Raw genomic sequence first — 25,846 nt, 5'->3', positions numbered from 1 at the left:
ACTACCAGGTGGATTTCCTTTTTGTGCTTTGAGGTCATGTTATGGATGCCAAGCGTGCAATTCAACCGATGAGAAGATGGAGCGGTGCAATAACAGCGACGTGTGCCAGGAAAGAGGAATGTGTTACCTGAGCAACACCTGGACGCGTGGGAAAATGACTTTACAAAGTTTATAAAAACAAAACAAAAAAATGTTTAATTTTATGACAAAAACAACAACAACAGGTATCAGTCGTTATTTGGGTTTCTGCTTGAGTCTTTGGTACCAATCAGGAGTTTCTCTTTTTGTCTGCAACAGAAGAAACATTTGAATAAGAACATGACATTGTGGGACTGGAAAATAAGAATGAAATTTGCTATGATAAATGATTAGGATGCGCCGGTATGTCATACACACACCTTATTTCAGCCCAAATTAACAATCATGTCTCAGTTCCACTTCACACATCCAGAAAAGATCAAAGTTGTGTGACTGCAAGTTTGTGATTCTCTGGCAACTGTTGAAACCCAACTGACAAAAACGTTTTTTCCTTCCGTCTTGCCAACCTCGCGTCTCGGCTGAGAACGCGTGACTCACCCATGGGTGTTGGCCCTGTTAGACACTTACAAAAACGGTGGGTGAAGGTTTGCCGGGCGACTCGTCCTTGACAGGCCCACCGTCCCACTTGGAGCGCCGCTTGTCCGAGCCGGCAGTCTCCGGGTGGACTCTGGCCGCTTCCAAGAGGGCTGGAGCGTTTTCTTGTTGCGAGCGCATGCTGATCAGGACCTGCTTCATCATGGCTAACTCCTATAAAATAAGAATAAATTCTATGGTTGTGTTGAACATTTTTCAAGACATTGTCATAAGTAAATAATAATTTTGGGAAGATATTGATGAGAATTGGATAATTTGCCAGGGTGGAGAATCACTGGTCTAGAACCAGCTCTTAAGGGCGACCCCGGGGCTCAACGAGATTCAGGGATCTTGCGGGGCAGAAGGGGAGGACTATGAGCCATTTTGCTGTTCTATTTATCACCCCTGAGGACAGGAGCCCTGGCATGTCACACGCACACACGCACACACGCACACACACACACACACACACACACACACACACACACACACACACACACACACACACACACACACACACACACACACAGTTTGCAGTGGCATCTCAACCAGGCAGGCAGAGGAACAGCTGTCTATGACATGGCACATACTTCATACAGCAAACGGCAAGTGCTGGGGTGGGGGGGCAGGAGAGGGGTGGACCTGTTTTCACACAGACGGGCGGGCGCGCGCACGCACACCTAATCGTAAAGGAATTGTTGCAACACAGTGAGAGAACTTGAGTGGTGTGAAAAGCCTGAATGTTTGTTTTCAAAGTGACTCCTGCAGACGGCCAACAGGCACAACTGACTCGATCGCAATTGCGTTGGTTCGAGGCTCTCTCGACGACACTTTGAATCCTCATTTGGTGTATATTTGAGCTTTCAATGATAAACAGAGGCAATGATGAATATTTTTAGGGGAGGGGTCAAAATGTTGCTACTGGCGGCAGGTCGCTGTCCACACAAGAAAGGGACGTCATGTCATGTACCTCTCGATGGTTGAGGAGCCGCTCCAAATCGGCGGCCATGTTGTCCTTCACCTGCAGCAGAGCCGTCCGCTCTTTCCTCAGGGAACTGGCGACACAAAGTGCAAGAGATTAAAAAAAGAACGTCTGGGTGCTCAATTTGCCTCATTTTACGCAACATCTCAGACGATCTTATGATGACTAAGAGTGACTCAACCCAAGCTGCAATTGCACGTGAAGTGATTTTCTTTTGTTTCAGGGTGGAGTCTGATCAGAATCAGCATGCGTCACCTCCCGTATGTTTGAAGACAGGGCGACATGAATGGACTGTGACCCTGCATGTGTATCAAAAGTGGGTGCCGGCCTCATTGCCAACTGCTGAACGTGGAGGAAACTGATGAGAATATCTTGGCGTCAGCAGCCACCTTTTGTCTGAATAAAAGTGACGCATTAAAAAAACAAATGACGCCACTGTAACACAGCCACGTGACATTCCACGATTCACAATTAATAGCGAAATGGCGTGCTAAATAGTGACTTCCGTCCCGCGCCGTCACATGACCTGAAGGCCACTTGTGGCTAGCAGCGCCTGCTAATGTTGCATTTCAAAGGCGTCACCGGCAGGCGCTGTGAGGCAAACGAGCCATCATGCTGCCATTGGATAATCAATCACCTCAAGAAAAATTAAAGTGAAACAGATATCTCAATAAATGCAACAGCTGCTTTGGCTCAAATGTGCTACTTCTCCCAAATCTTGTTCACAAATGTGTCTAAACCTGTTGGTGAGCACTTCTTCTTTGCCGAGGTAATCCATCCACCTCTTACTGTAGGTGTGGTGTGCTGAGATACTGATTAGGAAGCATGAGTGTTGCGGCCCATGGCTGGCCCAAGGCACGCTGGTGCAATAAATGTGAGGCCAACGGTGGTCACAGCAGATTGTAGGTGACCCTGCCGGCCAATTACAGAGAGCACTTAAATTTACACTTGAGGAGAAGTTTAAGTCTGACGTGCATGTTTTTGTAATGGAGGCAGAAAGTGAAGTGCCAGATCAAAAAAAAAAAAAAAATCCACACTGGAAAGCCGTAGATGAGATTTGAACCTCAGGACCTCCTAACTGTAAAGCAGACGTTTACCCTTGTTACCCTTGGTAACAACAGATTGCTGAGTTATTAAGCAAAGTGTGTTTCAAAATATTTTTCCACCGTAATTGTATATTACATTGATTTTCATCCAGCTGTAATCACCCACATTAAAAACACCAACATGGAATTGTGAAGGTGCCAAAGCCGCCGATGAGGAAAAAGTGCTAAATCACTCAAGGCTTGGGAGAGATGGATGACTGCCAATCGGGAGTCCTTTGCAGTGGAACAAAAGAAATGAAGATAATCGCATCAAATTAAAGTTGTTGTGTCAATATGTGGCGGAACGTGCGCGCGTATGTGTGTGTGTGTGTGTGCATGTGCATGCGTACGTGACATCGTCCTCGAGTGACGCCACGCGTTGCTTGAGGCTGTTGATCTCTCCGTCCTTGTGTCTCACCGTCTCGATCAGGTAGCTGTAAGGCTGCTGCGTCTGCTCCAGCAGCCGCTGGGCCGCAAGCAGCTGCACAGAAAACGCTCGGCTCAACAAACACAAATCAGAATTATTCTGCTCGTATTCTGTCCGCTTGGAGCTTTGCCTCCGTTAAGCAGCAAAACAGAGTTCAAGTACGGACTCGGCTTTGGGTTTGCTTGAAAGATCACACGAGGCCCTTTAAAGTGATTGATAAGGTGGACAGTCTGGAGTGGATTTTCATGTTTTGCTTCACATTGTGCCAAACGCTGCAATATTCTGGGCCGCGGCCTAGCAGCTAGGAATCCCCCTTCCCTAAATTGCCTCCGTCTTGGGATGGTTCATTTTGGAAACCAACAGAGGGCCCCAAATTCAATTCTCCATTACATGCATTATTTTCAAAATGATGTCACAACCCCCAACTCGACAAAGCGACACCAAGCTCGGGCGCAGAAGAAAAAGCAGTGTTGCGGCGCTTTTACTATCTGGTCTAAAATCTACGGGGACACGGCTCAAGTCTACTTGTTACACATTAAACCAGGTTTACAACCCGCAAAAGCGGGTAGGAGGGCAAAGCCAAGTGGGTGGGAGGTTGAGGACAATAGTAAAGTTCGTCAGGGCGTCTGTGTGGGTGGTTAACACCCTTGGCTATACTGAGAAACTGTAATTTTTCACGCTTTCTTTTCATACGCAGTGAATCATAAGGTATTCCCGATGAATGCCAGTCAGTCTTTGCTGACAGCTGAATGGCTAGTTTATTTAGCTTCGAGTGGTGCCCCGCCTTTTTGCACTGAACCATCGCAACACTCGTGCGGCTCAAAAAACGCTCTGAAAAAAACAATGAATGCGATTTAAAAAAAAAAAAAAAAGCCAACTGGACACCTGCGTTGTCAACTTGACATTTTTTCAGCCTTACGATAACTTTGGAAGTGGAGCACGAGTGGGGCACATGTGAGCAAAGTCTCTGCATCCGGGCGCTGAGAGAGATTAAGGCCGCTGCCGTCACAGTTGGTGGCCATGTTTTTTTCTCTCTGAGTCAACAAGTGTGACAGACAGACAGACACCGCCACTCTGGCTTCTCACACTTTGTCACTTAAGCTGTTGTGTTTGTCATCAACAGAAGGTTTTTGTGACAGGACACAGAGTCAATTGTGCAAGGTGAATTGACTTTAGCACATGCGGCGATGCCTGTGAAATGCCAATGGGGTGGGGGTACCCTTGATGCTCAGGTGGAGGTTGGGAGACAACGTTAGGGAAGCGCAGACGTGGACGCAAAGGTGCCAAGGTAGCAAAATAAAACGCCGGCCGTTAGAGCGAAGGCTGCGGCACCTCGCTCGCTGTTTACCTCCTCAGATATCTGGCCTGTTTGGGACTGGTGCTTCTCCAAGTCTCTCCTCAGCGATGTGTTTTGCCTCTCCAGCTGCAGCACCCTGCGGGCCAGGTGAACGCTGCGCACACACAAACACATATGCAAAGAGTGAGGAGAAAATTCCAAAACACTGCAAGTTACCACTAGTGTTACTTCAATATTTCCCTCATGGCTTACGTAACCATTACAGATGAGATCAATATGAACTTTTTTTTTTAGTGTGTTGTGTGTGTTTAGAGTTGACGAGATCAAAATGTGCGCGTGGACTATAAAAACACATGCAGGACACACGCATGCGATGCAAGTCACAACACAGCAAGTAGTAGAATAGTAGTTGACTGCAGAAGAGGACGGGAAAAGTGCCTGAGAGCAGATGATGGCAGTATATCACACGGCGAGATGTCGACATTTGACAATGAGAGGAGAAAAAGCAAGAGGAATTTGTGCTGGTATGAAGGCTGTCATCCACCCGGGCAGGTTTAATGCCACTGCAAACACGAGTAGTGGAGAAAGCACTTTGTCACCTGGCTGGCACACAACGGAGCGACTCACTTTGTGAATTTTTTGTTGAGAAACGATGCAAAAATAAACACGAGGGCGTTTGTAGCTGTTGAAAGGGTCGTCGCTAAAACCACACAAGGTCGCGAGGTCACAGATTCGATTTATACCGATCGCAGAGTTCTTGGACTTTCATCCAATCTCATCTGAAATCATTTTTCTCCATTGAAATGAATGGAAATGCTATTAATCGGTTCCAGCCTACCCACAAAGATGGAACATTTCCATTAAAGTTGCACCAAAACTGAAGGTTCAAAATGTCCTTACGTTGAGCTAAGACCTTGGCAAATCTCGCAAGTCATGAAAAGATGTATTTGTTGATGTCATTGACTTCAAGTTAAGAACCAGCCCGAACAAGGAGGAGGAAAAAAGTTCCACTGTCCTAACAATGCCCAATGTGTTGTTTTACATATGTGGATATTGGCGGCAGTACGCGCTGTGGCTCAGGGTCCGTACCTCTGCTGAAGTCTCCTTCGAGCCGTGGTGGGAACGTTGGCTCCGTAACCGTACGAGAAGAGGACCCTCTCTGCTTCTTCTTCATTCTCGACTGGACAGACACCAAAGCAAACAGCAAAGTTTGTTAAGCATACAGCGGATAAAAAAAAAAAAGAAATCATACACCCCTACTCAACTGTCAGTTTTTTTCGTGATCTAAAAATGAAGCCAAGATAAATAATTAGATTTTTTTTACAAGTAGTATAACTCATAAAAATGAAATCTTTCAGAGAGGGGAAGTTAAAATAAACAATTGAGATCATGTGTTTCCACAACTGTGCACACCCTCTAAAATATATTGAATTAACCGTACACATTCCAAATCACGTTAAATCGGAGTCAGCACACATCTACTCAACCGTTCCCAAATCAACTGATTGTGAATTTGGCAGTCATTATTTATTCTATTTCTTTTCAACACAACAACCACTGAGCGGCCTCACTTTCAGCAGCCTGCACGGTGACCTGATCCAGCTCCTGCTCGAGTTTTTCGTACGTCTCCAGGCGAGACGCCTGCTCGGTATTCTGAGCGTGAAGCTCGGCGGTGCGCTTCTCTGATGACGTCTGTAGCCGGTAAAACTCTTGCGTCAGGACCTATCACAAAGGTGGAAACCCAGATGAAACACATTATTATCTTGTTTTCCCCTCCTACTAACGACTACTTTATACTCTATTAAATTCTCACAAAAACAAGATGCAGACAGCTTCCTAGGAAGTGTTGACTTAGTCACAACCACAGATTCATTTTTGTTCTGATGTTGTAAACAGTTGAGATGGCGAATTGTGTGATTTTATGATTGAACTAATGAAACAAAAATAAGCTTCCCACAATATTCTCACTTATCGAGATGCACTTTTTAAGTCACGGCCCAATAAAAAAAAAAAAAAAGGACTTTTGAGAAAGCCCTCAAAACTTTTTTCTGCCCTATTAATCAGAATCCTATCACAAGATCAGCACAGTTTCTGCAAAAAAAAAAAAAGAAAAGCACCAATGCTAATAACCAGTAGTTTCACGTCAAAAAATAATCCATAGCTTTCTTTTCCTCTCATCTTAATTAGTTTTTCTTGAGAAATGCTCGGAGGCAACCGCGTCAGCCAAAAGACTTTGGGGGGTGCTGTCTGATGACTAAAACCAAGCACTGTGAGCGTGTTGAAAGAATTTTGCCTGATGACGAAGGCCTGCTGACAGGTTGGCAGCAAAACATAGCAACGGCACATGAGGGAGAATAACTTGTAGACAAAAATAAGAAGGCGGCTGGCTCATCTGTGTAATGTTGCGTTATGGCCGGCAAATGCCTGACTTTTCTTGTGGGGGGGTGAGTACCTCCATTTTTTTGCGCTGTTTCTCACACTCCACCTGGCACTGGGCCAGAGCCTTGTCCGTCTCCTCCTTCAGCAACTGAGCGCGCTCGGCTTCGAAGGAGTGCAGCTTGGCCCGGTTTGACAACTCGGCCACCCTGCCGTCTGTACCGAGCTGCAGCTGGCGAAACCTGTCAGATTGCAAAGACGCGATAAAAGAACTTTTTTTACGACCGACTTTTGAGCATGGAAGCAGTTTTATATACAGTGTGAAGTGTAAAGTCACGGGGCAGCGCTAGTGCTTTGCACGTCTGGCCCGTAGTTCTGAGATTCGGGATTTGGATCTCCTAGCGTGTTGTGGTACTCCCGCTTCCTCCCAAATTCCCAAAACACACACGTTAGGTGAAATGAGGACTCAAATGTGAACATTTGTCTGGAGCTGCCTTGTGATTGGCTGGCAACCGCTCCAAGGTGTAGCGCCTCTTGGGCAAAATCATGATGCTTCTTGGTCCTGGATGCAAAAGTGAAGGGATTCTGGAAAATAATCTAATTGCTATGAGATTCTCTTTCAAAATTATTCAGTTCTTTGATTGACATCAGTCTGATCTGTCTGTCTCATGTACACAGTTAGAGACAGTGACTCACTAGAAAACATCATCATTAAAAGCATGAGGGGTCAAATCATTCCATTCTCTTCTAAACACACAACTTGGCAAGCGCGGCGTTGCTCAACAGGACTGCCGAGTCTTGAAATGTCAGAACATAGACAAGCGCCCACAGCCATGCGCGGCTATCGTTTGATGTTGGATGATTACGTTTGGCTCTTGAGGCAAGGAACCTATTGAGGACAAAGCATCGGGTTTTCAGATGGCACCGTTTGGAGTTGAAAATGTCGTCAGTCAATTTGTGAGCTTGCACGCAAAGCCTTACTTAAATCTTGTGCGCTGTCTAACGTGGGAGTTCCGGATTGTTTAAAGCTTTAACGTTTGATGCCAACATCATGACAACAATTTTAATTGAACCAGCAAATGTGTTGGTGGAGTCATGAGTCAAACACTTCTTTGGCTCTCAGGCTCCTCATTAGGCAACATGTTGAGAAATTGGGACATCAGCATTCAAAAAATGTCATCAAGTTCTCACATTTGGTGTTTAGTCGGAAATTTCCGCAAATATCTTCCTGACTAGGGTTTGCTCTACGACGCGGTTAAAAATAACAAAGCGGCTCTTGGAGCGCGTTTGCTTCCTCGGGCCGCCGAGGTTGCTTCGGACAATATTAATAACTCCCGATTACAGCCGAGCTGATAGGATTTCATCATCCATAGAGCGTATTCAGCCGAGCTGCGCGCACGCGGTGTGACGGACAAGTGCACATGGTCGACATTTTATGTCCTCCTTTATTGATGCCGCTCTGCAATCGAGAGGCAAGGAATGACTTGGTGTGAATATGCCCTGGAAACCCAACGTGGAGAATCCCGGATTTCCCTCTGTCTGGGCTCCGATGTGTGTTTTTGAACCAGTGACGGAAACTCCCGCTGCAGAGTGTGCCCGCACTACTGTCGTCTGACGCCATTTCAAGCTTGTCCGTCTCATTCTTTGCCCCAAAAATAGGGGCGAGCGTGGGGTTAGGGGTTAAGGGCTTGTGGCTAGCATCTGTCGTTGCTGGCTTGCGATGCGCGGCCGGAATGTAATCGTGGCAAAGAGAGAGTACAGGGGGGGGGGGGGGGGCACGAATGTGTGTCCATGTACATGTTTGTGCGTGTATGGAAAGTAAGAGCAACAGCTGGTGGTTTGGATCTGGAGAAATGACAAGCATGCAGTCCAAGCCTGGAGACGGATGGGTACACTGCTGCTGCTGTGCGTGCGTGTCATTCACAGCCTGTTTGACATACTGTAGTTCAAGTCAAATATGACAAAAATGTCAGACATACTTTAAATTATTTACACACGCTGGAAGGACCACATTTCTTTTTCCATATCTATAGCTATCAATATCCATATGCAAATATAGTAAATCACGAACCAAAAGTATGTCATTTAATGTAGTGTTTGTCAACCTTTTTTCATTCACGGCAGACCTTTTCACTGGAAAAATCTCGAGGCGCACCAACAAAAATCCGTTAAGACGTAGCCACCTATATTAACAATATAGTCATTCTTATCAAAGTGTCTTGAATAGGAATCAACTCAAAAACGTATTTTGTATCTTTCATATTTTTTTCTTTCAAATAAAAAGTGCACTTTAAGTGCAATATTTGGGAAAGATTTCACTGATTTCACTTCAATTGGATAATTTTCCACGGCACACCTGACGATCACTTGCGGCACACTGGTTGACAAACACTGATTTAATGGACCAAAAGAACCTACAAAGTTTAAAACTACAGTAGATGGTCGATAAGCTCCCCCCCCCCACGCAATTGAAGTGACCTTTGACCCTGCCGCTTCATCCTCATTATGAAACGGCAAATCAAAGCGCCAGCACGCACTTCTTCTAATGACAGGGTTAAAACGTCTCGTGGGACGTGTCGGCATTCATCAGAGGTTGTGGGTATGACGTGCGATGTGAATTTGCATTTTGAAACTCAAGGCTGCCTCGCTAATTACGCTGCATAGCAATAATTTGACATTTTAAATGCATGTGAAATATGATGCAGCCTCTGAGAAAAAAAAAACTGCACTGACTGGCTTGAAGTTGTTTCTGACAGTTTAAGCGTCATCCTCAGGCTAATCCCTTTTTACGTTTGTGAGCTTTCGACAGCAACCAGAAAGTGACTTTAACGCTGACTTTTAATGTCAGCAGCAAAAGTGGACCTGCCGATGCTCACACGACTTTCAGGAGAAAACGGCAAGGCGGCATCAGAGATTCTGCTTTTAGTTTCGATTGACTTTGAGAGGCATTCATAATGACCATCCTCATTCTGTCGCTTATTTGGTTAAGAGAAACGACTTCTTCGGGAATTTATGAGAAGGTTTGTGCTTATTGTGGCCAAAAAACTTAAATGATATTAAGTGTTTTCAAACGCTCTCGCCCAGAGTTTGTGTCTGATTCTATAAACTTGTCTATAAAGTTGTCTTGACAGGCTCTGAAATAAGAGTTTAGATTGCAAGAGCAGTTCAACTTGTCAGGTTAAACGTAGCATTGATGCAGTTGGTTATGTAATGACACATCGCCATTTCACGATGCATTCAGGAACAACTGCATGAGCCTTCATCGCAATTTGCTGAGTAAGACATGTGCACTGGTTCCATTCCTTACGCAGAAGGTAAAAACATACAGTAGCTCCGTGCTGATCCAAATTGGGAGGCCTCAACCCAAAATGATCCTGAGGTTGTTCTAATAATTTTGCACACGACTCGAAAAACGGCGATATCAAACGTACTGTTCCAAAAGCTGGTCGTATCGCGACTGGGTATCTCTCTCAGCAGCGAGCGCCCGCTCCTTCTCCAGCACCGCGTTGTCTCTGGCCTCACGCAGGTTTCTACCCAACCAAAAAAACAGTTCATAAATCTTCAAAGGCTGAGGATGAACGGACGACGGCTGGGGATGCCGCACCTGTTCTCTCTCTCATACATTTCCCTGGACGTTCTCTGCAGGTGATCGATTTCCTGACCCGTCTTCAGTCGGATGTTCTCCAACTCGTCTCTCAGCTTGCGCTCATACTCGGACTTGTAGTGATCGCTGCAACACAAAGCAAAAAAAAAAAGTGTTTGTGGGGTCACTTGAGGCTGAACGCAGCAGATGCCAACCTGGATGCCACATATTTCTCATAAGCGTCCTCTCTGGCCTTCTTGGCGTCCTCCAGTTGCACCTGGGATATTCACGCCAGCGGTTAGACGTGGCACAGCCATGACGTAAGGCGATGCCGCTGTCGACTGTAACAACCTGCAGGCGCTCCAGTCGGTCTTCCTCATGAGCACAACGGACGCTCAGCTCCATGTTCTGTCTGTGCAGGTATTCCTTGTCCTTCTGCAGCAAGGTCGCTGACTGCTGCAACGACGCCATCTGCGGGGCAGAAACAACACTGCAGGCGTGGCAGGGAGGGAGGCTGATCCCTTGCAGGGGACATTTTTTTTTTTTACCTGATGATCTGAATACCAATTTAAAAAGATGAGCAAAAAAATGAAGCAATCATGACAGAAACAAATATGTATTTTCTGCATAAAAAGCCATACTCATTTGACAATAAAGTATTTTTTGCTGATGGGGGAAGCGTACAGCCATACAGCAAGTGCATTGCGTGTCAGAGTCGGGCTTGGGATACTCACCTCTTTGCCAAGGGTGTCTCGCTCCCTGCCGAGGGCGGCGTGAGTCACGTTAAGTGTTTCGAATTTTCTCTTCACCTCCTTCAGTTCGGCTTCCAAGGTGTCACGCTCGCTACCCCACAAAAGAAAAGACACGCATCAACTCACTTGACATACCTGATTAGGATCAAGGGATAAAATAAATGATAATAGGATAAAATACAGGCCAATTTAATTGGCAAAAGATTCATAAGTATTTTGGAGAAGCAATTTAAAGGCGACATTATGCATGTTTCCAACCACAATTGAAGCGTTCCCTCAAGTTTTTAAGTCTCCCACATTTGGTTGAAATATGCTAAGATTCACTTGTCACAACTTTTGTCTCTTTAACTGGCGGAGTATGTGTGTTGACAACTTAGTGACAGCGTTTCTATATAGATAACAGCGAGTGTTTTCAAAAATGTCACCGTTTGACGTTGGGGTAGTTTTCCCGGCGGTAGTCCCCATCTTGGATGTGCTGTTTGGTGTCAGCCAGCTCCAGCGTCAGTCGCTGACTCCTCAGCTCCATCTCCGTGCGGAGACGGCGTTCCTCCTCATAGCTCTCAATACATACAAATAAAATAACATTTGAAGTTAACACGTCAGAGGATAAGAATGTGATAGCTGAGATTATGGGAGAATGAAAATATCTAATCTAGAAACATCATGAAGTTGTGATTGGGAGCAGTCTCGTTCAAAGAGGACATTTTGCTGATATAAAATTGACATGACATTGCTTGTATGCAAATGACTGGCTTACTGGTCCAAAAAGGACATTTTACCTATAAAATTGACACAACATTGCTTGTATGCAAATGACTTTTTTTTTTCATGCCTTGTGCATGTGGTGCAAATGTCGCCAATGTGTGTTGCACGTAAAAAAAATGCTTAACTGATGTTCACATTCTCGGTGTGTTGCACCAGCTGAGGGAGGAGACTGTCAAAATGCCAAACAACTTTAGTAATTTTCTACATCAGAAATTGTGCTGTGACCTTATCGGTGTGGGAAGAGAGGAGAAACGCTTGGCATTTTGGCGTTTTAAAAGAAAGCAAACCTTTTCACCTCACATTCATCACAATTATGCCACTCGCTCACTTCAGGGAGAATTTGTTCTGCTGTATGTTTGCTCATGTATTGCCAGTAGGTGAGAAATGACAAATTTGGGTTGATTATAAAAGTACAGTGCACTACCTCCATCAGAGACTTCATTTGTGTCCGTTGCATCTCCAGGTCTTCGCTCAACGTGTCTTTCTTCACACTCAGCTCGGCCACCTGAGCTCTTAACGGAGTCACCGCTTCGTAAAAGCGCACCTTCAAACATAATTTAAGTAACAACATCAACATGGATGATAAATTCATAAAAGAAGTACAGAGCAACTCACAGCAACAAATTCCTGAATAGACATGGAGTCTTCAGAGAGGTCACGAAGCTCCAGATAGCGCTCATGCGACATGTCCAAGTCCCGCAGAGAGCGGCGCAGCTCTCCGGCCTTCTCCCGCATCTGCAGGTTGGCCTCCTCCAACTGCTGCTGCCGGAGAAGGATGCCGTCCACTTCTTTCTTGCGCAGAGCCTGCTGCTTTCTGAAGACCACAGTTTGTATTCAATGGATGATGATGGCGGCATACTTTTGGCTTCCTAGTGTACAGGCACCCACCTGTTGTCCTCCTGAGCGAGCTTTATCTCACTGTCCAGTCTCAGCGCCAACACTTGTTTCTGATGGAGGGCATCATTCAGCCTCTCTTCCAGTTCCTCCACCTAGCGTACAGCAACAGAGCACCACGATAACACGACAACACGACATGATTATGTTACGTCATTATGTTATTATTATATCATTATCATGTTATTACACATTTGATTACTGTAACATTTTGAGTTTAAAAATATATACCATGGTGCAGCAAACTCTGAAATTATTTATTATAGACAGGTTTTTACCCTGGACATATAGTCAGCCTTCAAGTTATCTAAGGTGAGTCTTTTTTGGGAAAGCTCGATTTTCAGTAGCTGGACGTTCTGCAGTAGCTCCTTCCTCTGGATCAGCTGTCGGATGAGCTTCTGCGAGCCCGGCCGCATATCGTCCGACGAGGAACCATCCTCAGCGGTGTGCACGGTGGTCTCAAGGCTGACATCTTCTGACTCCATGTCCAGAGAGCTGGAGACGTTAGCAGCGCTCGACTTTGGCTTCTTCGGGGGCATTTTCCCTTTGCACCTCAGCTAGGTAATGCTAACGAATTAAGCGTCAATAAGTTATGCGCTACCTTGTGGATGGTCAAAGTTAACTAGCTGAAACAAGCAAGAATGGAACGCCATTTTATCTCTACTTAACACATGCTACTTTAAATATTATATACACATCAAACGAGACGACATAAAGAAGAGCTGCCAGAAACACATTTCGTTATTTTCAAGGGTCCCGCTTCCTTCCGCAACAATCTCAGGGTACATCTTATTTGCAAATAGTAATTTTGTCCTCGGTATCAGTATACTATGAATACAGAGGCATAAGAATCTTCAAAATGAGACGTACCCTTAAGGTTAATACGCTGGTGTGTTTGAAAGCGCTCCCTGTTGTAAGATACGCGCAGTACAAGAACTCTATTTGCCTATCAGTTTGGGAAAGTTGATCTTCTAATTAATATCAATATCCATATTCCATTAAAGGTAATAATTTAGTAATAACAAAAGTGGTACGACGAGTGAATTATTAGTAAGACACATCAAATGCAGTACCACCTCCAAACTATAGAGGCGCGTTGGGGTTAGAGACTGCCTATTACCAGCCTTGTTTGATCTTGCTTGGTTTTGTTGGGATGACAAAAACAGACTTCAAATTGCCTTATTGACATAGAACGTATAATATGTTTGGTGTATTATTCCTACTATGTTTACCTTGCATATATATGATATACATACAACCATGCCATTAATCAGATCAAAGTAGTAAATGTAAATACGGTTTGCTGGGAACGTCTGTCGCTGTGGGTTGTTTTCGTCGGCCCGCAATAAGAATTACGCATAGCCTCACATGGGAGGCTCAGTTTTCCGTACTTTCAAACAAATGGTAGCTGAAAACGCTTAGGTTTTATTGAATTTTTTAAATATTGGCGTACTAGTCATCATGTTGAAGTCTAAAACCTTCGTTAAGAAAACGCGGGCCGGTCGGGTGATGAAAATAGTCCGCGAGCATTATTTGCGAGACGACATTTGGTGTGGAAGTGAGGCGTGCGATCAGTGCCGCCAGGATTCCACGGTTCTGCAGAGAGAAGCGTGCATCGAGAGCAACTTGTGCCCGTTTTCGCATTACCTCATCCCCGACACCAATGTGGTGTTACATCAGGTAAAACAACAAAAACACACAAAATAATTGATGTGCCAGGCTGTCAATTCAGCTTGTCAAGTGACTATGGAAAGCGGAATATGTAAACATTTCCACTGGTTTTCTCTCTGGTTCATGAATTGTTGCCCGCATGATGCACACTTTTTTCTGTTTCTTCCAACTAATGCACACTGTTGTGGTATCCCACAGATTGATATTTTGGAGGACCCCGTGATTTGCAACGTGGTGATTCTTCAAACGGTTCTCCAAGAAGTACGCCACCGCAGCGCTCCAATCTACAAACGCCTCAAGGACCTCATCCACGAAGAGGAAAGACACTTTTACACATTTACCAATGAGCACCACAGGTAACAAAGCGCATCTCCACCACTTTCTTTTAGCTTCTCCTTTTGGACAGGATTGCTATTTTACTTTAATTCCTGCAGAGAGACATTTATCGAACGCGAACCAGGAGAGAGCGCCAACGACCGGAACGACAGAGCTATCCGCGTGGCGGCCAAATGGTACGCCGAGCACCTGGTAAAGCCCGATGGGCCCAAGGTGGTGCTCCTAACGAATGACGTCGCTAATAAGCAAAAGGCACAAGAGAGTGGTCTTTTGGTGTACAAATGTAAGCTTTTTTTTTATTGAACCGATTGGAAAATGATAGACTGCAGTAATAATTGCTTACTAAGCATCATTTGTTCCCGCACTAGTTGAGGAGTACATCAAAGGCCTGATAGCAAACCCCGAGCTTGTGGATCGCTTGGCGTTGTCAAATGATGAAAAGGTAAGCAAATAAGTTCTTCCTCAATATGCCAGGGTTTTTCTTTGGGCTGAGTTCTGGGGGCTAAATGTTTGAATTGTTGCTATCGTGACATTGCAACGCCCCCCCCCCCCCCCCCCCCCCCCCCAGAGCGACATCACCAGCAGTAGGGTGTTATTCCCTGAGCATCTCCCGCTATCCAGGATTCAAGCTGGCATCAAAAGTGGCACCTTCCACCAGGGAACCTTCAAGGCCAGCAGGGATAACTACCTTGAGGCCAAAGTTTTTATCCAAAACAACGAGGAAGACGGCACAGAGGTACGCCAAATTTAACTCTTATGTCAAGATGCATATTCAGGACACAGTTAAATTATCATCCTATCTATGTATTTGTGTCAAATTCACTTTTTGCATACATCTGGACAGGTTCTCATCCAGGGCCTTCAAAACCTCAACAGAGCCGTGCACCTAGATGTGGTGGCTGTGCAACTGTTGCCGCGCAGTCAGTGGGTGGCGCCGTCTTCCATCATGCTGCAGGACGTGGGCTCGGCCAAAGACGACACCAACGAAGAAGAGGAAGAGGAGGATGCTGTGAGTTGCTGTTAATGGCGGTCTGTTTTTGAGCCGCTGCTGCTTGATGATGGTCTCCCCGTTTGTGAGCAGCTTAAAAGTCCCAAAGGGGATGTTGATAAAAAGCCCACCGGCAAGATCGTGGGGATCATCAAGAGGAACTGGAGGCCCTTCTGCGGCATGCTCAATGTCTCCCAAATCAAAGAGGTAACGTTCAATAACGGCTAGGGACAGTTCAGCTGTCAAATGAGTCACTCGTCAGGTTCTCTTGGTGGCCAAGCAGCTACACTCATGGTGTCTCGTTTTTCCCTTTAGTCGACACGGCACCTTTTCACGCCGGCCGACCGCTGCATTCCACGCATCCGCATCGAAACACGCCAAGCGTCCACATTAGCAGGCCAGAGAATTATGGTGGCTATCGACGGCTGGCCCAAAGACTCCAGATATCCCAACGTGAGTTGCCGCTGTTTCCATTTACTTCCTCGGGGTCACGAATGTGCTGCGTCGGTGAATCACGATTGCCATTTCCTTTTCATCAGGGGCATTTTGTCCGCACTTTGGGCATGGCGGGGGAAAAAGACACAGAAGAGGCAGTGCTGCTGTTGGAACACGATGTTCCCCATCAGGCTTTCTCTCAGGCTGTGCTCAGCTTTCTTCCCAAAATGCCATGGAGCATCAAATCGGAGGTAAATGACATTTCTGGAGTCTGGGAATTCAAATCAAAAAGGTGTGCCTCAATACTTTTGTGCTTACAGGACATGGTGGGCAGGGAGGACCTGAGGAATCTGAACGTGTGCAGTGTGGATCCTCCTGGATGCACAGACATTGATGACGCGCTACACTGTATAGAGCTGGCCAACGGCAACTTTGAGGTAAGTGTCCCGTCCGCAGGCTCCCGTCCATGTGATGCGCGTGTACGCTCCATCGAGTGTGTCGGCCGTAGGTGGGAGTCCACATCGCCGACGTCAGTCATTTCATCAGACCCGGTAACGCTCTGGACAAAGAGGCCGCCAACCGAGGCACGACGGTTTACCTCTGTGGGAAGGTGAGCAGAACCCACAAACTGAAGCGTCAGGAAGTTTGAGCTGGACAATTTACACACGTGTGTCGTGTCCCACAGAGGATCGACATGGTTCCGGAGCTGCTGAGCTCCAATCTGTGTTCGCTACGTTCCAACGTGGATAGGTAAGGACGCTTATTCGCTGTCTCTCTAAATATGTTGGACCAAATCTGTTTTTGTTTTATACAAGGTTGGCTTTCTCAACTATCTGGGAGATGAATCAAGAGGCTGAAATTCTGAAAACACGCTTCACGAAAAGTGTCATCAACTCCAAGGTCTGCCATGAAGTGAACGCGGACACAACCACGCCGTTGTGTAACTCTGTCTTCTGGCTCAATTCAGGCATCTTTGACCTACGCGGAGGCCCAGATGAGAATAGACGATACGGGCAAGAACGACAACATCATCAAAAGTCTGCGAGGCCTTAACAAGCTCGCCAAGATCCTCAAGAAGCGCAGGATGGAGAAAGGGTGAGGTGTGCCTGCAAAGCGGAATGACTTGGACGGATGTGTCATTTGCGGTTAATGACAAAAGAGTACATGTTCTCCTTCAGGGCACTGACGCTGTCCAACGTGGAGGTCCGCTTTCACATGGACAGCGAAACCCACGACCCCATCGAGCTTCAGACCAAAGCGCTCATGTAAATACTTCCAAAAACTGCATTCTGATGAATTCTCTATTAGGGCCACATAGAAATGACCTTGATTACCAATTGGCAGGGAGACCAACTACATGGTGGAGGAGTTCATGTTGCTGGCCAACATTTCAGTCGCCCAAAAGATTTACGACGAATTTGCCGAGTGCGCCTTGCTGAGGAAACATCCGGCACCTCCGCCCTCCAACTACGACATTCTCATGAAAGCAGCAAAGTCCCAGGTGGGTCAAACAAAACCTGCCAATTGAACAGGAACATGTTGACTTTTAGAGATGCATCACTTCAATTTAAGTAATATGATGAATACTTTTTTTATGTATGAATTTGATTTCCACTATTTTTTTTAGGGGTAGTATTTTTGCAGGATATAAAAAAAATGGATGAACAGCCTCCTAGAACAAATTGTGTTCAGGTTGCCAGAGTGTACTCAACTTGCATTAACATTCCCATGTTTTTCACCACGTGATTTAGAATGTGCTGCTCCGTACGGATTCGGCGAAGACGCTGGCCGACTCGCTGGAAGCGGCCAAAGTGGACGGCTTTGGCTACTTCAACACGTTGCTGCGCATCCTGGCCACTCGCTGCATGATGCAGGCCATTTATTTCTGCTCGGGCATGGACAGCGACTTCCACCACTATGGTCTGGCCACGCCTATTTACACGCACTTCACGTCACCTATTAGAAGGTACGTCTCACTCTGAATTGCACAGGCTGACATTTTTGATTGACTCGCCAACCTGAATTGAAAATGAGACCAAAAGATATTTTCCTACTAAGTATAATAAAAAAAAAAGGTTCACTTGAACCTGTTCCTGACTCAATGCCGACATTACCTGCGCAGGTACGCTGACATCATCGTGCACCGCCTTCTTGCCGTGGCCATCGGAGCAGATAGCACCTACCCGGATCTGACGGACAAACACAAACTATCGGCACTGTGCAACAACCTCAACTACAGACACAAAATGTCCCAGTATGCTCAGAGGGCGTCTGTGGCCTTCCACACACAAGTAAACAGACTCCCTTAAATATGTCGATTATAAAAATATAGTGTCGTAAAGTAGTAATTATAGTGTGTGTCTTTTTCCAGCTGTTCTTTAAGACCCGAGGAATCCTGAGCGAGGAAGGATTTGTCCTATTTGTGAGGAAGAACGCCATCATCGTCCTTATCCCAAAGTTCGGGCTGGAGGGGACGGTCTTCTTCGACGGCAAGGACAAGTGTGGCCTCAACCTCGTATTTGATGAGGAGGTAATAAAAACGGAATGCGTGTTACGAGCTTCTGCTACTTAACTGCGTTTTGTATTCAGTTTCCGTCTCTGACCGTGGAGCAACACACCTTCCGTATATTTGACCGGGTGAAGGTCACCATCAGCCTGGATGACTCCAATATTCAGCACCAGAAGATACGCATGGCCTTGATTGAGCCTGTGGTAAGAACTGACCAATCCAGTCAGCACAAATTTTAAGATACGTTGGTCCAGTCATTTTTAGATTAGGTTAAGATGATTTAAATTGTTTATTATGATCCTAAAATAATATATTCTCTTTAGAACATGGTTCTAGAAAAAACTTCATTTTTTTTTTTTTTTTATTTTCTGAATTTTTTTTATCAGTGATTTATAGAATAAAATATAACATGGCAAAATCTGAAAAAAAATTATCATTTAAATTATCTTCTGCTCCATTTCGTCTTCAGATTCCGGGTGTGAGTGTTTCAGCCACGGACGTTGGAACGTCAAGCAAGAAGCCCAAATTGGACCGTTGAACCAGTACCAAACTGCAGATTCTTTGGACAATTTAAGAAAACTGCGAGACAAGATATTTGTCGTTGTTGTTGTTAATCAGTGGATTTTTTTAAGAAATGGATTTTGTACAGCCTTAAGTGCTCTCTAAATTGTGTTTTGTTTTTTAGTTTTAAGAATGAAAATAATGTATTTTCCTGAGAGGCAGTCTGCTTCATTCACTATGGCTTTATTGTAAGTTATTTTAACAAATACAGTAAACATTTTATGACTTGATAAGATGTATGTAGCACCTTTCAGGTGACCTAAGGACGCTGAATAACTCATAAGGTTAATCAAAATTAAAAACCTTATCTAAAAGAGAGCATGTGTGTGGTATATTTATTTAAATGTATGATTAGCTGAAGACCTGGTACTTGAGGATTTATTATAATGCCCAGGAAACAGCATGATGGCATTCATTGTAAACCTTTTCAGTCCGTCATTCACACTGCGTCACAGAATTAGTTGTAAACCACTGAGAGACGTCGGATAGCCATATCCAGTAAAGTGACAAGAAGTGTTGTTCAGCCATAAATGTTTGTTCAGGAATTCAGGAAGCAAAAACATGCAAGATCACAAATAATCAATTACGACCAAGCAAGTCAGTCGGTTTATCCTTAGTGGCATACTTAAGAAAAAAAATTCATTGTATTTGACTAAAAAGTTTCCTCAAAAACATCCAGTCTTCCTGATTGTATCAGCACATAATAAAATTGCAGCCTCCTTCTTATCCATTGATATGCCAGCGCCTCTTTTGACGTCTCCAATAAAAACTTGTGCAGAATGACTACTGATTAAAAAAAGAAAAAGCTGCAAGAAGTGGTTGTCCCTTTTGATGTGTGAAACAGTTCAGTGATGAGGATACCACACCTGGAAAAAGACAAAAGTCAAGAAGTGTGTAAAGAATTTAAATTCGTTACAAAGTGACTGCAGGGAATAAATTACAGAAAAGCCGACCATACATAAGAAAGTCCCTTTTTTAATACTCACAGGCACATATTCCGCTTGCTCTGCTCTGTAAACCTTGCCGAAGTTGCTCAACTCAAAATTCAGACTTGATGCATTGCATAATATAACCCCCGGCCCAAAAGATAGCTTAAAACAATTGTAAACCAATTTGTTGGTCTACGAGAGTAGTGTGTGAGAGCAGTAAAGTGTGCGAGTGCAATTCCAGTGGTACTGCTACCTTGACATTAGAAGTTTTGGTGAGGTGGGAGGTGTCTTCGTTGAGGTAAGCGGCGAAGGACTCTTTGCCGTGATAGTCCGAGCTGAGGCCGTCAATCAGACTGCCCGTTGCCGTTGAGGTCGTTTGATACCCGCTGTCCACCTACGCAGGTGACATTCAGATTGGAAAATGTATTGAAATTAAATTTCATACTTGTGTAGGAAACCCACACAGTACTCAACTCTGCTTGTTCAAAAAAAAGAGGGAGGAGGTAAATAAATACAAAAAACAAACCTGCATACTAGAATCAAAGCGTATGCTGCTGCGCTCCGTCAAAAGAGAGAAACACATCTGAGAGCTTTCCGTGGCTGACACATTGCCCATTCGAGAGCTGGTCAGGCGTCTGGAGAGGTCCTCGTCTCCCTCTTCATCTTCTAGTTTCCCCTCTATCCTTGAATCTTGCTCGTTCTCCATCTTCACCGTGTCCATAAAGCCCAAGCTCTCCGCATCAAGACCAATATTGACTCGAGCCAGAGGAGAAACTCCATCAGATTCCATCGAGAGTTCACACGGCAGGTCCTCCTCCTCCTGGACGTCTGGAAGCTTGGGGTTAAGGATCGCGGCGATGGGAGGCGGGGTGGTGCAGGTACGGAATCGAGGCCTGTGATTGGCCCGAGGGTGACGCTGGTGAGAGCAGCTGCGGATGGGAGAGCAGCCCTCCACGTCTGGACTCATGGTGAGTGAGGGGACGTCCGCGTCCAAGGGGTGGCCGTGGGGAGTCAAACTGCTTGGTCGCTTCCACTCGGCTGAGGAGAATCACACACACACAAAAAAGTGTGGTGGGTGACATTTTGTGTGAAAGAGCCAAATTAGATGTTTTTATTTTACTGTTCTGATAGAATTACAAAATATTTCCAGTCACCATTCAGTCATCTTGTCACTTTGAAATCCTTTTAGTGAAAATGTTTTGTGCTATAAACATTTTTTAATAAATAGTTCTCGTGAGAATAGGTGGTGCGGATGAATGTAAGGTCGGGTATCAAACCTGGGCCTGTGGGTGTCCGCAGTGCATGAGCATTGATGGGTGAAATGGTAGGAGACGCCATGTCGGCGGGCGATGAACGATCGGGGAAGAGCGGGCTGAAGCTGCTGCAGTCCCTCAAACAGCTAGTTTGGATGGGACTGGATGAGAACTGGCCCTGCAGAGCAGACATTTTTTTCTTTTGTCAATAGCACATTACAATTGGAAGCTTTCCTGTAACAAACCAAAAACAAAATGAAAAAAATTCACCAATGGAGGACTTGGAATTAACGTTTTCAACTCACTGTGGATGGCGTTGGAGCGGCAACACCGCACGATAAAGGGGAGGAAAACATGGCAGCTTGTCCCAAAAAATCTTCCCCATGGGTCAAGGGCCTCTCTTGCCGAGAATGACTTCTTTCCGGGCTCGGTGGACTGGAGCTGTCGGAGTCGCTGTAGCTGGTTTGGCCATCCAGGAAAAGTTTGCGCCTCAAAGACGATTGGCTGAGGCTCTCCTGAGAGCCGTCGCTCGCAGCTTCCTCGTTGCGGTAATAGTCTCCTGGGAGATGAGCGCCGTGACGTGACAGCGGAATCACCCACCACCCGGATTTGATCTGTAGTCGGCTTACCTAGAAGTCTCTCCAAATCAAAGGCCACCGGTAACGAGAGGCTCGTCTGACAGCCCACTGCGACACAAACTTCAAAAGTTAATTAATAGTGAAAAGAAAAGACAAGTTCCTATCTTAATGAAAAAGTACTGACCTGATTTTCTTTCTTGCTCCTCTATCATCGGAGAGAGAGACCCTGAGGATGCAAAACAATATGCTATGATATATATATATATTTTTTTTTCATGGAGATAATGCTCAGTAAGCGATACGGAGAAGAAGCATACAGGTCTTTGACATGTGAGGGGTTCTCCGGGAGTCTGACGTAGACCATGGGGAAGGCACAATTGTTTCCTTGGTAAAAAACTGCAGAGTACAAAATATTACATTTATTGACAATTTAGACTCTATTTTGACAACATTGATGTACAACTCACATATACTGTAGCTTTAATAGGACTGGCATGGCCTTAATATAGCTGAAATATGTAGCGTACGATGCGAAAATGTTTCAATTGTCTTTTGTTCCACCACAACATACCTGCTCAATAGCTTTCTGACGCTTTTCTTCAATGTCGGAGTCCGTCCTTGAGATTCCAAGAAGAAAAGTATATTTTTAGGTCAACTCGTTACTCTACCCGGAGGAATGTCATACATTTTGATTTCAGCATTTTATTTGATTTAACTACCTTGTCTGACTGAGGTAAAATGACTGCCGCTGGATCTCCTCTTGATCTATGTGAACTGGAAGAAGACTAGCCATATCCTCGATTGACCAATTGAACCCAGAGGGAGCCTGAGCAAAAGTGAGGTGACAAACCGATCTACAACAGCATTTAATATTAATAATAGATATGACTTACAGCTTGTGATAACTTGAAAACAGATGGACTGGGAACGAGGGGCTTGTGGAGGTCGTGGTAGTCATTGGGACTATCAAATGGATTCCTTACTGAGGGTCTCCCTGGTGTTTCTGGGGTGATCTGGGGCTCCGGGTGGTCCGACATCTTTGGTAGCAACAATAGAGACAACCAAAACGAAGCAAGAAAGTATTCCTTTAAATCAGAGGATGTAAGTGTGCCATGAAATAACGACATGTCCTTTTTTGGTACAAAAAAAAATCATTGATTGACTGTATTCACAACAAATAATGTATCTTTCTCCATCGATCGTAAATGAAACGATAGACAATCAATGCGCTTCCATTAATATTACAGATCAGCAGTCAATATCAGACACCTTTTTAAATACATTTTTGTTGATATATTTGTGATGTAAAAATAAAGTTGGGATGGAAACTCTCCTCGGAGACGACATCTTGTTGACACCTTTCCTTAGTTTTCTCGTTCCATTCGGGAAGTAACTTTTTGTTCAATGCGATTTTAATTTTTTAGCTATAACGACATGACAGATGCGTACAAGTGATACTTACATCATTAAATGATCAGCTAGCAGAACTAAGGAAGGGTCTGTCGTACTCGTGAGACGTTTTTGGCCGCAATTTCAATTTTTGTTCTCGCAACCTGTCGGCGAATAGAAACGTTCCAGGAAGTCCAAAACAACCAATCAGTGTTTTAGGTCGTCATATCCTTTATCTCCTTCTCAACGCTAACTCCGGCAGGCTAAATGTCGTTAGCGAGTTTATAGTTTTGCCATCTATTTTAAAGAGAAAGTTTTGTTTTATAACATTCGTAAAATGATCCGAAATTTTTCAAATAAATTATACTCGTCTGGTTAAATTGTTGATATTCTCTTTTGGAGTCTGTTTCGTACTTCGGTAGCTTCCTGCTAGCAAGTCGGGCTAACTGTCCATCAGCACCATGGCAAGTACATCCAGTGCAAACATGAATGCTGTCCGGGAGACTATGGACGGTAATAGTGACATATCTCTAACATCTTTGTGTTTTCCAGTTGCTTGTTTTGCTGGATTTATCATGTCAGTTTTCTTCGTATCTTTCTACTAGTTTTACTTGAGATCTCCAGGCTGCTCAACACTGGCCTGGATATGGAGTCACTCTCCATCTGTGTGAGATTGTGTGAGCAGGGCATCAATCCAGAAGCTTTGTCTTCGGTCATCAAGGAGCTGAGGAAAGCCTCAGAGACCCTCAAGGTGCACAGGCTTAATGATGACTTGAGCGCTCATGTGTTTTGTAACACCCATGTATTTAAATTATCCATCCATCCATTATCTGTACCGTTTGTCCCCACGGGGGTTGCGGGCGTGCTGGAGCCTATCCCAGCAGTCATTGAGCAGTAGGCGGGGGACACCCTGAACCGGTTGCCAGTCAATCTCAGGACACACAGAGACCAACAACCATCTGCACTCACACCTATGGACAATTTGGGATGCTTAATCTGCCTACCAAGCATTTTTGGGGGGGATGTGGGAGGAAACTGGAGGCCCTGGAGAAAACCAATGCAGGCACGGGGAGAACATGCAAACTCCACACAGGGAGGGCCGGAGGTGGAATCGAATCCGCACCTTCCTAACTGTGAGGCGAATGTGCTAACCAGTGTGTCACCGTGCTACCCTGTACCTAATTTCGGTAAACTGAACAATGTGTCACTGTGGTGATCTAACATTGTCTCTATTTTGTGTTACAGGCTCCTGAAAACTGCACAAACTAAAGATGGAACTCACTTTGGTGTCCTAACTGGAATGCATTCGTTCCTTGTCCTTCTACCATTGGAACTCCAGCCATTTTATCCTCTCTCGTCCCTCCTGTCCCATCCTGCCCTTGGATGCAGATGTCAATCAAGGTGAACCCCTGAGAAATAGCACTATCAACTAGTTATGAATTGCAAAAGAACATTTGCCATCTATGAAAAAAAATTTTTTTTATGTTTACTTTTGAATGTTACAAAATTGTTTTTTTTTTTCATATATATATCCATGTTTCGCATGTTCACATTGTGTATAAATGGCTAAATCAAAATGCAATACAGTCAAATACCACTAGGCGGTGCTTTGGCACCCTTCTTTCAATCTTTTGAGGTTCAGTATGTGCAACGACTGACTGAAGAGATTGATCATTCATTGATCATTTGTTTACAAATCTTATTTTCAGTATTGCACAAGATTAAGATTGCAGAGTTTTTGTTTTCATCCTGTAACATCAATAACTACATGCCTTCTTGTTGTGTTACCATAAAACAGGTAAAGACATTTTGAAGTACTGTGCAAAGAGCCTGATACCGAATCCATCCCTTAATCCATTGTGGTACCCGCTACTGTTGTGATGATTGGGCAAAAATAAACTAGCAATTTGATACATGTCTGGCTTCATTGTGCCGACCCTGCAAAAAGCGATCAAATACAAATTGGACATTCTTTTTCTAGTGTACCTGCTCAGAAATGCGGGCTAGTCATGCAACTGGGAATTTCTAATTGTAGCCGAATATAGCCTCTTGTAAAGCCTTTTACCGACGAGGGTCCATTGGAATTTTTATTGAGTGCTGAGAGAGGGTCACACTAAAACATATGGACGAAGTATGTGTGTGTGTGTGTGTACACACACATATATATATATATATATATATATATATATATATATATATATATAAGCATTTTAATGACTTTGTGACAGTTGCTGTCGAAGGCTGACGTGAGCTATCCACCCACTGGTGTAAAGTAGCAGAATCAATACAATAGCCATATCATTAGCTATCAGTTACACATATACTGCTCATCTGGCTGAATTTGAGCATTTCCCCACTTAATGTTCAAATTCACACCCAGCATCTCTTCTGAGGCTGCAAATTCCTGATACCAATGCTGATAAT

At 44.7% G+C, this 25,846-nt stretch overlaps 4 protein-coding genes across 6 annotated transcripts; 2 read left to right on the top strand and 2 right to left on the bottom strand.

The window, feature by feature from the left end:
- Window positions 1–93: 93 nt before the first annotated feature.
- Window positions 94–13,845, bottom strand: pibf1 (progesterone immunomodulatory binding factor 1). Of its 3 annotated transcripts, none has more exons than XM_085922023.1 (19): window positions 13,644–13,845; window positions 13,052–13,340; window positions 12,768–12,868; window positions 12,495–12,693; window positions 12,304–12,423; window positions 11,540–11,673; window positions 11,097–11,205; window positions 10,714–10,833; window positions 10,578–10,639; window positions 10,384–10,509; window positions 10,211–10,309; window positions 6,856–7,021; window positions 5,975–6,125; window positions 5,493–5,583; window positions 4,455–4,557; window positions 3,030–3,160; window positions 1,583–1,667; window positions 607–786; window positions 94–288 (listed from the first exon to the last, which is right to left on the bottom strand). In XM_085922023.1, exons 2-19 carry the CDS (start codon window positions 13,310–13,312, stop codon window positions 235–237), a joined length of 2,292 nt encoding a protein of 763 aa, XP_085778149.1. In that variant the 5' UTR covers window positions 13,313–13,340; window positions 13,644–13,845; the 3' UTR covers window positions 94–234. The 3 variants fall into 3 exon arrangements, with proteins under 3 accessions (XP_085778149.1, XP_085778150.1, XP_085778148.1); XM_085922024.1 differs by having other exon boundaries at window positions 95–288; window positions 13,052–13,268; XM_085922022.1 differs by lacking the exon at window positions 13,644–13,845 and having other exon boundaries at window positions 95–288; window positions 13,052–13,591.
- Window positions 13,752–19,606, top strand: dis3 (DIS3 exosome endoribonuclease and 3'-5' exoribonuclease). Its single transcript, XM_085922020.1, has 21 exons — window positions 13,752–14,453; window positions 14,643–14,800; window positions 14,879–15,063; window positions 15,149–15,222; window positions 15,349–15,516; window positions 15,625–15,789; window positions 15,862–15,975; window positions 16,084–16,221; window positions 16,308–16,454; window positions 16,524–16,640; window positions 16,712–16,813; window positions 16,889–16,953; window positions 17,019–17,103; window positions 17,171–17,298; window positions 17,382–17,468; window positions 17,548–17,704; window positions 17,955–18,169; window positions 18,326–18,494; window positions 18,575–18,733; window positions 18,793–18,915; window positions 19,182–19,606. Exons 1-21 carry the CDS (start codon window positions 14,235–14,237, stop codon window positions 19,248–19,250), a joined length of 2,844 nt encoding a protein of 947 aa, XP_085778146.1. The 5' UTR covers window positions 13,752–14,234; the 3' UTR covers window positions 19,251–19,606.
- bora (bora aurora kinase A activator) lies at window positions 19,441–23,640 on the bottom strand. Its single transcript, XM_085922025.1, has 12 exons — window positions 23,496–23,640; window positions 22,927–23,070; window positions 22,753–22,859; window positions 22,605–22,650; window positions 22,351–22,429; window positions 22,218–22,259; window positions 22,085–22,141; window positions 21,761–22,014; window positions 21,480–21,633; window positions 20,729–21,240; window positions 20,456–20,596; window positions 19,441–20,139 (listed from the first exon to the last, which is right to left on the bottom strand). Exons 2-12 carry the CDS (start codon window positions 23,068–23,070, stop codon window positions 20,119–20,121), a joined length of 1,557 nt encoding a protein of 518 aa, XP_085778151.1. The 5' UTR covers window positions 23,496–23,640; the 3' UTR covers window positions 19,441–20,118.
- On the top strand, window positions 23,617–25,333 carry mzt1 (mitotic spindle organizing protein 1). Its single transcript, XM_085922027.1, has 3 exons — window positions 23,617–23,935; window positions 24,028–24,173; window positions 24,668–25,333. The coding sequence occupies exons 1-3, from the start codon at window positions 23,884–23,886 to the stop codon at window positions 24,689–24,691; spliced, it is 222 nt and encodes a 73-aa protein (XP_085778153.1). The 5' UTR covers window positions 23,617–23,883; the 3' UTR covers window positions 24,692–25,333.
- The last annotated feature ends 513 nt before the right edge of the window (window positions 25,334–25,846 follow it).

The sequence above is a fragment of the Syngnathus leptorhynchus genome, chromosome 10 (genome assembly GCF_054491065.1).
Source record: "Syngnathus leptorhynchus isolate UIUO chromosome 10, UIUO_Slep, whole genome shotgun sequence".
In the NCBI taxonomy this organism is placed as follows: Eukaryota; Metazoa; Chordata; class Actinopteri; order Syngnathiformes; family Syngnathidae; genus Syngnathus; species Syngnathus leptorhynchus.
The sequence above is the reverse complement of the archived record's forward strand: the minus strand, read 5'-3'. Positions and strand labels throughout refer to the sequence as shown.